Source organism: Ochotona princeps, chromosome 2, assembly GCF_030435755.1.
Source record: "Ochotona princeps isolate mOchPri1 chromosome 2, mOchPri1.hap1, whole genome shotgun sequence".
Lineage (NCBI taxonomy): Eukaryota > Metazoa > Chordata > Mammalia > Lagomorpha > Ochotonidae > Ochotona > Ochotona princeps.
This window is the reverse complement of record NC_080833.1, coordinates 124,411,120-124,423,408: the sequence shown is the minus strand read 5'-3', so window position 1 is coordinate 124,423,408 and position 12,289 is coordinate 124,411,120. Positions and strand designations below refer to the sequence as shown.

Here is a 12,289-nt window from a genome sequence, read left to right as displayed (position 1 = left end):
GATCTGAGTCTGGCTAGATTGATGCCTTTCTCCCCTCACTCTCCCTGATGGATGTATTACTAGCACATTTAAAGTTCTTGTGAAACGTTTTTTGCCTTAAAGGAAGGAAAACCAGGAGCTTTGGGAAGAACTGAGAAAAATGCTTTCAGGCTGAGCCGTGGAGCTCATTGACCCTCTCTGACTTCAGGGTCCTCACAGCCTCAAGCAGGGCCTTATAATCCCCTGGACCCTAGGCCACCCAAGGCCAAGGCCAAGGCTGTGGCATGTCCCATCTTTGTGTTTCATTCTTTCGGTTCCATTTCCAACCCTGGCTGTTGCCCTGCTGAGTTTTAAGAATGTTACTCCTCACAGGGGGGATGAAAGGGGAAGACTTGGAATGTTACTGCTCCAAGGGTGGGGGAAAGACGTTGGAATTCACACCCTTTGCTTTGGTTGTTCTTGGCATTGCCTGGGATAGCCCAGGCAGCAGGACTTTGCTTATAGAACTCAGCTTGCCCTGAGACTTGGCATAGTGCCAAGAAAGGTGCAAGCAAACATAAGCCAGCCTCATATGCAGAGGCTGCGCTTCTTGCTTTTGTCCCTGATATTGCAGCCCCTCTTCTTGCCTCCAACTGTATTTCTAGTTTTGCTGTCCTGCTCCTGGACTTGGCTAGCCTGTTCCAAGCAACCCATTTGTTCCTTCTGGTCCTGGATGAGGTTCTGCCAGGTGGTCTCCCACCTGTGCGCAGCACAGGTCTTTGCTTTTATGGTTAAGGTGGTCTGTATTGGCTGGGCAGACACTTCCAAGCATCCAGCCCTTGTGGAAGAAATACAGTCATCTTTTCACACCAGGCAAACAGTTCCCCTACAATGACCTCTGTTGAAACCCCACTCACCGTGAATCTCCACAGTCCCCCAATGTCATCACTCCTCTCAAAGCAGGTGGGCTCCAGTCCTTCCTCCAGACAGCACCTGATGGAGGCCAGACCAGTCACTCCAGCTCCTACAACGGCGACTCGCTTGACCATGTCTTCCTGTGTAGGCAGAAGAAGAAGCAGAGTTTCTCATTCACAAGAGCACCGCTCCACCTTTGGCTGCTCTGCCAATCCAGTAAAAGAGTTCGGCAAATGAAGAGATCTGCTCAGTCTGATTCCTCTGCACTGGGTCTCAGGCATGTGCATGTGAACAGGGAAATGTTCCGGTCACTGGTTTAAACCCCATGCTTGGCATGTTCCCACCCCTCTTAGGAAGCTGGCGCCCAACATTAGAGAACTTGTGATTGTGGCTGCAGTGCCTGGCAGAGTAGCTGAAATTGGAGCCTTTAGCGGACAGAATCTTGCATTCTGAGTGGTGCTGGGACCTCTAGCCTTATTCTCTCCTGCCAGAGCTGAATAGAAGGGCAGATCAGGAAAGGATCAGCTTATCAAACCTGTTCTTTTGTCACAGGCAACACTGAAGCTCACATTGGTGTGGGGACACAGCTCAGAGCCAGACACACAACAACTGGAGGAATGGAGTTAGGTTTAGGAGCCAAAACACTTGCGGCAACTAACTATTGGTAGAGCAGTGCCCACCCCTGCCTAGATATGTTGTTGGGCTGTCTCCCCTTAGTCCATCACAGTTTCCCAGTGGAAGAGGAAGAGTAGTTTGTGGTGGATGGAGATATTGGAGCCAGTCCTCCTCTCTCACACTGATGCTGATTCATCTGTGAAGAATGTAGCGTATTGCCACACGTTAGGGAATCTTCTCACCCCTGGCCACATGCTAATAGGTAAATTTCTTAGGAACTTAGTAGTATGGTTCAGTGCTTCCGGTCACTATGTGTGATGTTGAGTAAATCATCTGACATTTCTGTTTTGTAAAAATAGAGACAACAATCCGTCACCTTGTAGGGTCAGGTACAGAAAAACAGGTGAGCCTATGAACAATTTCAAGAAAGTTCCTGGCAAATAATAAGTGTACGGTAAATGTAAGCTGTTTTAACTAGAAAAGCATTTTTCCAAGTTGGTTTCTGCTTTATCACAATAAGCCTCCACTGTTCTAATTCATAATAACATTCCTAAACAGTAAAGGTTGTTCCCTGGTTTGTTTTCCTGATAATTCATGGTCTGTAAGGCTTTAAGCCTTAAAAGTGAGAGGAAGCACCCCCTTCCATTTCTCCTGATCCTTTGCTATTTTCTTGTTTTACAGATGAACTGCCTCCTCCAAGCCTGATACACACCTTTTGTCTTTTAGGATTCAGATCATGAGAAAAACAGCTCCATAAATTTGGCTCACATTGAGCCAAAATTTGTTCAGTTCTGTCACAGAGGCTCCTTCTGTTTTGATCGTTGCTGTGTCCTCACTGTCCAGGAGTACACTCGGAATATAATGGATGCTCAAAAGATGTTTCTTGGATGAAGAGAAAATGTCTCTTTTTTCTTGGGTGTAAAATGAAAGTGTTGTAGGGCTGGTTCCTTCCTGTAGTAACTGAACCTGACTTACCAAGAAAGAACCAGTTGACTCCTTTTAGGCAAAGTCAGGCTTTAGATCCTCATTGAGACTACAGTGCAAGTAATTACCCCCCCCCCCCACTGGGCCTGAGAAGTGTAATATGGTGCTGCTTTCAGAGAGCCAGCTCAAGTGTAGATGTTGGACTGGGAGTGCCTGTTCAGATGCCTGCTGGATCCCACCACGGATCAATCTGCTAACATAAAAACCTGATCGCCTCTTTGGTTTCCTCATTGGCAAGGTAGCAAGAAATGCTATTCGTTCTTGTGGAACATAATCAGCACCCAGGAAGTACTATTTCCCTTTATAGGAAAAATGCCTCTAGGAAAAAAAAAAGAAATATGGACTGTCTGGTGAAAAATATTTGAAAATTAATAATGACAACTTTTTTCTGTAAAGCAGTAAGGTATAAGAAATACGTGTTCCATCCAATTACAGTGAGAACATGAAGGAAGACGTGCTCACTCCCACGTTGGGGTGGTACAAAAACAACACAGAGCAACCTGTTTGCTCCAGGTTCTGAAGGATGGATAGGATTTCAGTGGTCACAGGCGTAAGTGGGTTCCAAAGTGAGGTTTCAGAGAAAGGAAGTGCTGGAAGGAATCCGTCCAGGCCTGAGCGGCTGCTTGACTCCTGGGAGAACTGCAGTATGTACCCTACAAGAAGGGGTTGCACTGCATTGTTGATTAACTTGATCGTATCTGTTCATCTCTCTGCACACAGATCGAGTTCCCTAAACTGGGCATTTTCTTTGGTCCCTCTCTTCATTTCTCACGGCTTCTAGCATTATGCTTGAGCTATAATAGTTGTTGCCCAAATATTTGCCGTGGGTTTATTTCCTTTTGAGTAAAATGAATTTATTCATCATCTTACCTCCTTTTTCAATTAAGAAACTAAGCAAGCAAACATTTGCTGAATGTTAGTATCCTGTCAAAACCCAAGAGTACTTCTGTTATTCCTAAACCGCAGTTAGGTTACATCTTAAAGAAAGCACTGATACTGCATCTGTTAATTTCTGCTAAGCATTACTTTAGAGCTTTTCTTAATATTCAAACAGCTGTTTATCTGAAAGACACATGCGCGCACACACATACACACACACACACACACACACAGGGTGACCATCTATTGGTTCATTCTCCAAACACCCACAGTTAGCAGGCCGGAGCCAGAACCATGCCAGAACACAGGACAGGCAGAAGTGAGGAACCCAGAATCCTTGAGTCTTCCTTCCCCTGCTGACTGTAATGGCGCACATTCGCCCATTAGCAGTAATCTAGAATCAGGCATGAAGCCCAGATGCAAGCTCAGGCACTGGATACAGGCTGCTGGTATTTCAAGCAGTGTCCTAATCGCTGTGCTAGATTCTTGCCCGCATTTCAGAGCTTTAATATGTGACAGAACTGTGTCCTATTGAAGGTGTTATATGTCTGCAGCTGAGAGGTTCAGCAGCTGCTATGATAAAACGTAAATGAAAAGTTTTTGTCTGATCTGTTTCTAGGGTTTAAAACTTTGTTCCACAAGCATGTCAAACTCATTATTAGGTCACTGTGATCAAGAATGAAATATCACTCTCCCAATTTGTAATTTATTTTTAAGTTGCTACAAAAGTGCTAGAACGTAAATATTTATGCAATTGTTTGGACTTCTCTACTTAAAAAGAGGAACCAAAACCTATTGGCACCATGGAGGGATTGCTCACACACTGAAGATCCCTTGAGCTTGGACCATTTGGGAGCCTTCAGGTAAGAGTCTGACTGTCTGGATATATATATATATTTAAATCTGAAGATCTTTCTTATCCATTACATCAATAAAATGTAGATACACTGTATCCGAGCCCTGTGCTATGTCAGTGAACCAAAGCCTATCTGTGCCCTGTGAGAGTCACCTATGCGTTTGCTAGGAGGGCACTGTTGCTAGTGTTTGCAAGCAGCTCCTAATTCGTTATGTATTCCCAGAGTCCCCTTAGCAGATGAAAATGTCCCAGAATATTCTTGGGCACAGACTTAGTATTTTGGCCATAATTTAAGATAAGAGTTGAATGGCGGTGGGAATGGGGGGTGGGTGACCACTTAGATTCTGGGAGCAAAAATAAAAAGTCTCCGAGAGACTTGGGTTGAAGCAGGACTTTGCTTGGGTATTTCCATCTTCCCGCAGTGCTGCTACATTTCATCAAGGCCATTTGTAAGCACTACCAGCCAGTAAACATTTTGTCAGACTCAGTCCACCGTGGAGCTTGCAAGGCCATGGCAAACCCCCTAGTGAGGTGGAGAAGCTCTAGGAACTGGTCAAGGACCAGTTCTGTAAAAGAGCTGGAAATGGATTGCCTATTTGAAGGTAATTTTTCAAGACTTTTCATATTTATTCATAATCTTGTGAATTTAGCAAAAAAGGATCTGGCATTAGCATAACAAATAAGAAATTTTGACATAAGGCATACGATGGAGCAAACTAATTTTTTTTTTACAGCAAGAAAAATAAAAGATGTCATGCCATCATAAAATATTCAAATCCACTTACTTCTCCCCTCCAGCCAAACAACAATATTTTATAGTCCACCTCTTTCCACAGCTGCCTCTAAGCATTGTCTCAGACTATATTAAAAGCTGTTGATGGAAGCACTCAAGAAAAGCAATCAATTTCCTTTTGTACTAGAAGTCCACTTTCTCCCGTTTGTTTCAACTGCTTCATTATCCATCCAACAGTGTACTTACCAGTGTACACAGAAAAACTCGATGATATCTGACTTTACTGTCCCGTTACAAGTGCTCAGACTCCACCTGTGTTTTGAAGCAGGGAGTAGGTTAACAGCTCTTCCAGGATCGTGGGCAGACGGACTGTGTTCTGATGAGGCGTTTCTGCCCTGAAGCACAATAGCAGAGCAGGAGAAGTCCCCACCCCGCCTTCCCCATCCGAAGGATTCGGAGATTGTATCTGATTACTTACTGTGCGTATTTGTGATTCCTGGTGCTTACGACCCGACCACAGTTTGGATTCTGGAACTAACAGAAATCAAAATGGTCACTGTGAGCCACTGGGGTCTGGGGACTCACTGCCTACCGGATGAACCCTGTCTAAGAGATAAGGAATGTTGTGCAGGATCTGGAACCTGTGGTTAGTTCTCGTTTATATTTTAACTTGCTGACTAGTTGCAGCAGTGAAATGCTACAGAAAAAGTTGTCTGACGGCATGTACTTTAGACTCACTGCAAGTTTCAGAGTAAGGAAGTTTTACAAGCCATATCATTCATCAATTTCATTCTTCAGGAGAGTGGGAATTCAATACGACAATGAAGTTAGTCACTGCCCCACCGAAGACCCAGTTTCAGGAGTTTTAACTTAATTCACATTGGCAGAAAACTGTTATTTTAAAAAATGACTATCTTTCACCCACATGATCAAACTCAATTTTTTCCCATAGGGAAAAAAATGCATTTTATTTAATGACCAAGTACACACACATATTCAGATCTATAACTAAAACAATATTTATGCTGACCAAGTGGGATGCACTGAAAATTTTTTGCTCTTGTTCTTGCATTTAGAAAAAATGCTAGTCTCTATCAAGCAAATTCTGCAAATCATTAATGTTATAATTCATAATTGCTCAGAGAATTGTCAGCCCAGCTTTTCTCCTTCTTAGAATTAGCCCAGAGTAGTACTGTATTACACACAGAGAGAAAAACTTCAGAAAGCCTTGTTACTCTGTACCCGGCCTGGACCACCCCCAGCCCCAGCAGCCGAGGGCATGTCCTGCAGCTGAGGAACAGGGCCCTATGTCTGTCCTACATCTTACGCGTAAGTTCTTTTCATGTACATTATTTCACTCAATCCCCACAACAACCCTGGTAGGCAGGGAAAATACTGTCCAAGTCACTGCACAGATATGAAGCTGAAGTTCACAGAGGTGACTTTCCCAGTTGTCACAGACCTTGCAGGAGCCTGAGGTAAAAATAGGGATCATCAACTTTTATGTTGCGGTCCCCTTTCTCTAAACAGCATTGTTTTTTAAGAATATAATCTGACCTTAAATGTATTGATCCCTCCCCCCTCCCCCCCTTTTAAAATTATTGATTAAGCTTTACAGAGGGTACAACGGAAGATTTAATTCGAAACTTTATGCCAAGCTTATGCTTCCCTAACTGTAGACACTTGATGGCCACCGAACATATTTATTTTTTTAAAAAAGCACAGCTCTTAAAAGGTCAAGGAAATTGAAGAAAAGTCAGACAAAAGGCTATAAAAGGGAAGTTCCTAATGGGTTTTAGCCCCTTGAAGCTTTGACTTGTGTGATAGGGCTCAATGGAGAGGTTTAATGTAGATGAGACTGGAAGGTTCGGAAGAGGTTCTAACTCTTCATGAGGTAATTCAGACTCAGATCTCGAAGGCGTAATGACGAGAGGCCGTGGTCTTCAAAAACTTGGTATTTATGCTCTACCAAATTGCTAGGATTTGAATTCCACCATATGAACTGATTCATTTTTTTCCATCCAATGGTCCATGGTTTCTTATTTTTTTTTTAAAGATTTATTTTTTATTTTATTACAAAGCCAGATATACAGAGCGGAGGAGAGACAGAGAGGAAGATCTTCCATCTGATGATTCACTCCCCAAGTGACCACAATGGCCGGTGCTGTGCCGATCCGAAGCCGGGAACCTGGAACCTCTTCCGGGTCTCCCACGTGGGTGCAGGGTCCCAAAGCTTTGGACCGTCCTCGACTGCTTTCCCAGACCACAAGCAGGGAGCTGGATGGGAAGTGGAGCTGCTGGGATTAGAACCGGTGCCCATATGGGATCCCGGGGCGTTTAAGGTGAGGACTTTAGCTGCTAGGCCACGCCACTGGGCCCATGGGTTCCTTTCAATGAAGTGCTTGTTAGAGTCCATAGTTACCAGTGTTCTGCAAAACTGTGGGACATGCACAGCTCCCAGTGGACCACACATGGCCCGCCCCGCCCATTGTGACTCACACGCAACTTTTAATGTTTGTTCAAGTGCAGGTGATTGCCTATACACTTTGAAACATAAGACGCATGCATCACAGGGGCATGATATTTGGGGTCACTACCTCTGGTTTCAGGTACTGTGGTTGTCTGTTATCACAGTACTTTGGAGGATATTGCATAAATTTTTTCAGTTCTAATTTCCTCAGTATAAAACACGCACAAAAGCACAAGCTTCACTTTGTTGTAATGGGACTAGATGAAATAGCAATGTATGTCAAATCTTGTACATAATTGGCACTGTGATGTTAATGGTGATATTGCTGTTGTCATTGTCAGACACGGCTATTTGATTGTTCCTAATAAAATTGAAATGACTCCCACAGGCTAAACTCAGTGTGGTAAGCTAAAACAGAGAGAAGATCCGGGAAAAAGACCCTTCTCCCTTGATTGTTGCTGTGATAACACCATGCCCTTTAGCCCTGTATCTGAAAGGCCTCACATGTTACTCAGTGTTTTGCTTACTTCTGGGCCCGGCCTTCTTTCTGGCTTCTGATGTTTTTGGCAAGGAGACAGCATTGTTAGCTCTGTTGAACTCTACATCCTTCCTGCAGCTATGAAGACGCTAACTGATTTCAAATGGAATATTTTATCCAGACAGTACCATAAAGAGTGCTACTGATTCAAGTGTGGTTAAAAACTATTTATTTCTTCATTTTATTTGATAAATAGAGAGGGAGAAAGAGAGAGCGAGCGCATGCGAGAGAACGAACTATCTTTTATTCTCTGCTTCAGACCAAATACCGGGAGTGGTATAGGTTGGGCCAATCTCAGATAACTGAATCTGAGAGTACCACATGCTACTTGAGTTGAGTGCCTGCCAGAGTGCATACTCTCAGGAGGCTAGAGCTAGAGTGGAGCCAGGATCCCATGTCGGCACTCCAACCACGAAATACATGTGTTCCAAGCAGCTCTCGAACTGTATTCCAAATTTCTATCTCTCAAATATATTTTTAAAGAACAAAATGCGCTTAACTTGGTGTCAGGAACGTCTTAAGACCCTAGGTCACCATTAGTGTCCCAAAGGCCATCATGCTTCAACAGTTTGATGTGTATCCTGTACACGACAAGGACTGCCAGGGCTTCACAGGCGTGCTGCTAACCTAAAGGGTAGAAAAGGAGTTTGAAGTGTTGAAGCATGGTAACTGTATTATTGCGACGCCATTTTCTGTGATTGCAAAGATTTAACAGAAGCTGAAAATGAGACTAACCTTTTGCAAGACTTCCACTTTCGGCTGCTTTCAGAACTCGCTGTTTTTAGTTATGATTTGGACCACAATATGTAGAAAGTGTTTTAGTTCCTTTACGAAATGGATCTGGACTTCCACAGTAACGCTGCTTAGGAAAGGTTTTCTGCCTTGTGCAAAGTTTGTAGGCATATACTTCTTAGTCCCCTAGTGGAAGGTTAGGAAAGTGCAGCTAACGAAAAGAACTGTAAGCCAAACATGTGTCTTTTCAGGCCAGAATACTAAATTGCAGGTTCAAGATCCATTTTCCATCACTGGGAAAACCAGCAACCTCAAAATATCTGTTCAGTTAGCTTGGATACTTGACTGACGATGGTGAGCACAGCCAATCTTCAATGGACATGTACATAGAAATCATGTTCATTTTGTTACATTGGGAATTCAATATGCTTTCCACCTACCGTCTCTGAATAAAGTGTGAGCATTAGGCTTCTTAACACTCCGATTTCATTTCTACATCACATTTACAACTCTGTCTTCCCTTCCTGTTTTCCCTGCTTGGGTTCTTATTTATAATCATAGAATTTTAGGGTTGACCAGGAACATAGCTCTAGACCCAATTATAAACTGGATCTATTGAGTGCATTTTTTTTTCTCTTTCTCTTTGGAAAGACAAAACAAAGTTAAACAGAAGAACCACACCACTCTTGGAAAGTCCCAAGAGGCTGTCTACTTTCACACATCACCACATGCAATTCGCTCTTTAATGCTTTTCAAAAATGCACATCTCACTAAAGAGGTAATTTCCTAATTCCCTCACAGGCCAAGGCTGATTCTTTGTCTTTTTGTGAGACCCATCTGCCGAAGGAAATCTCTCAAAGGGGAGGGGAAGGCAGCACCAGGCTAACTCAAGGCCAATCACTGTGTTCATGTTTGTATCTGTCAGCAGTGGTGAGCCATGGCTCACACCTCGACTATCTAAAGACTGGAACAAATGGCAGGCTGTTTCTCTTAGAAAACTTTTAACTGTCTCTGGAGCTTGATGAGGATTTTTGGGGAAAGGCTATCAGTTAGCAACTATCATTTTACTAATGCTTCCGTTCTATGTCTGCTAACAGAGCTTGTAATGATGTGATGCTGTGTTCAGTAAAGTATAGTAAGGAGCATATTGTTATCTGCAGAGTAGAATGGTCATCCTTGCTTTGTCTAACTCAAGGTTGTGTTGGGCATAAAGACAGGTAATATTTATGGGTGTTTCTGTAAATGCTAAAACACGTCAAGCCAAACTTCAAAAATTTGCTTTATATTTTGGCTTGTTCAACTTGTTCTCCCTGGACATAGCACAATTGCTAACCTATGTGAATAGTCTGTACATACATTCAGATAATGAATGACTGGTGTCCATTCATACATCCTTGCTTGAGAGTGCATGTCTATTTTTCTGTGTTGCTGAGAGTTTTGTATGAGTAGAGACTCTATACTGAGATACAAGTAAGGCTTAGGCAACATGAAAACATATTTACATATTTGGAATATACGTCGACTGGAGCAGCTGGGGTCTTACCAGGGTGACAGTTCTTCCTGTGTCTTCTGCTGACTTTTCTTGAAAGATATATTTATTTTTATTACAAAGGCAGATTCACAGGAAGAAGGAGAGATAGAAAGATCTTCCATCCACTGATTCACTCCCCAGATGACCACAATGGCTGGATCTCAGCCATTCAGAAGCCATGATCCAGGAACTCCCACATGAGTTAGGGGGTCCAAGGACTTGAGGCAACCTCAGCTGGTTTCCCAGGCCGATAGCAGGGATCTAGATAGGAAGTTCAACAGCTGGGACATGAACCAAAGCTGATTCGGGATGAAAGTGCTTGAAAGTAGAGCACCAGCCTGTTGAATCACAGCACCAACCCCGACTTGGCTGTCTCTTTCATGGCTCTCTCCATGTCTGCGTTGGGTTCTGAGTGTGCATCCCCAAAGCAGTGTAACTATAGAGCTTAGCATTCTCTCTCTTCCTCAAAGTGTCTGACCTCCATTGTTTCTTTTTTCATTGAGTATATTAACTGAATATTTGAAGGGTCATGGGGACATGTCACATTGCAATCTGCTCAACATCTTACTTCATTGACTTCATTCTTCCTTTGGTTCTCATTTCCCTTCTTCTATGAGATAAATTTTAAAACTTTCTCACTTTTCTACTGAAAACCTCAATTCTGCCCTAACCAGGATTCTTCAAAATCTCTCCTTGGGAAGACACCTTTTCCCCCACATTCCTGTTCTTAACATCTAAGTTAATATAATGCCTGTTAATGTAGCCATTAGTATAACCTTATTTTACTATATGCAAACATACTGAAGTCATTTTTGACATTTCTTTGACAATGTATAGTTCATTATTTTTATACAGACGCTGGAGTTAATTTCTATGTCGGGTTTAAGGGGATAGAAGAAAACCAGTTAACATTGGTATTTCATCTGGGATATAAAAATGGATGCTGGAAAATACAGACAGAATACACAATAGGTTCTTAATTGTTTTATCACCCTGTCTACCAAAGTTTGCGTTATTCAGTGTAGGCTTGGATATTCTGTGCACCATCATTCAGATTTAGGAGTCAGATTATCCTGTCAGCAAAAGTCAGCTGCACTCCCTTAGAAATCCCCTATAAAGGAGCTTCAAACCATCGATGGAAAAAATGGAATTGAAATATTTTATTTTGGTTCCCAAGAGAGTTGAGCTCTCTGGATATTTTTAATAATTCACAGGGGTTGTTGATACTATTATGCAATTGATAGCTTTACACTAGATAAACTTTTTTGTTATAATCAAAATCTCTTTCCCAGAACACATAGCATAAACAGATGGATATCTAAGAACAATATTAAAGTACATGTATCAACCACAAGGATAAAACAGCCAGTTCTTAATAGTTGTTTGTTTGGAAAGGGCAAGAGGACCCTTTGATGACCTGAGGATTCCCTTGTGACTGCTGACATTTCTTAGATCACAAAGAAGTCTAAAGTATTTCTTCCATTTGTTCGCTTTCTCCACTGACCATCAAATTTACCCTGTGATCTTATGATTTTGCAGCTTTCTTTTTCCTGCTCTCTACTAATTCTCTCTCTCTCTTCCACACACACACACACACACAAACACACACACACCACAATTTTGCATGCTTAGCCTAATTTTGGCATCTGACTTGGATTAAGTGGAATCTAGTCTCTGGAACCATCGTCATACACTTACTGATCCATCACCTGGCCATGGGGAGGGATGGACAAGAAAGTCATAGGCCATTCAACGGACCCTGCCCCTGGCGTTCAGCCGGAAGTTGCAGGTCAGCAGCAGCATCTTACAGGATGAGAAGTTAGTTGTAAGGAAGTCTTCCTGTGCCATGCTCTTTATGATGTGGATCCTAGAATCTTTCTGGGTTAAGTTTTTAAAACCTTTATTACATGAAATCATTGCTTTCAATTTTACTACATATCAGGATGCCAGTTCTTTAAGATGTATTTATTTATTTTTTTTTGTACAGAACAATGTGAACAATTAGGCCTTTGATAGGGAAATTCAGGCACCATAATATAGAGAAAGGTAGCTCAAAGGACGGGATAGGAGAGGGTTAA

At 42.5% G+C, this 12,289-nt stretch overlaps 1 protein-coding gene across 1 annotated transcript in view; it reads right to left on the bottom strand.

Moving 5' to 3' along the window:
* Positions 1–5,333, bottom strand: part of FMO1 (flavin containing dimethylaniline monoxygenase 1) — a 31,437-nt gene extending 26,104 nt beyond the window's left edge. The window contains exons 1-2 of the mRNA XM_058660628.1: positions 5,187–5,333; positions 876–1,013 (exon numbers count right to left, since the gene is read on the bottom strand). Of these exons, the coding sequence (XP_058516611.1) occupies positions 876–1,007 (132 nt within the window). The 5' untranslated portion in view covers positions 1,008–1,013; positions 5,187–5,333. The remainder of the gene's footprint in view (positions 1–875; positions 1,014–5,186) is intronic.
* Between the last annotated feature and the right edge of the window lie 6,956 nt (positions 5,334–12,289).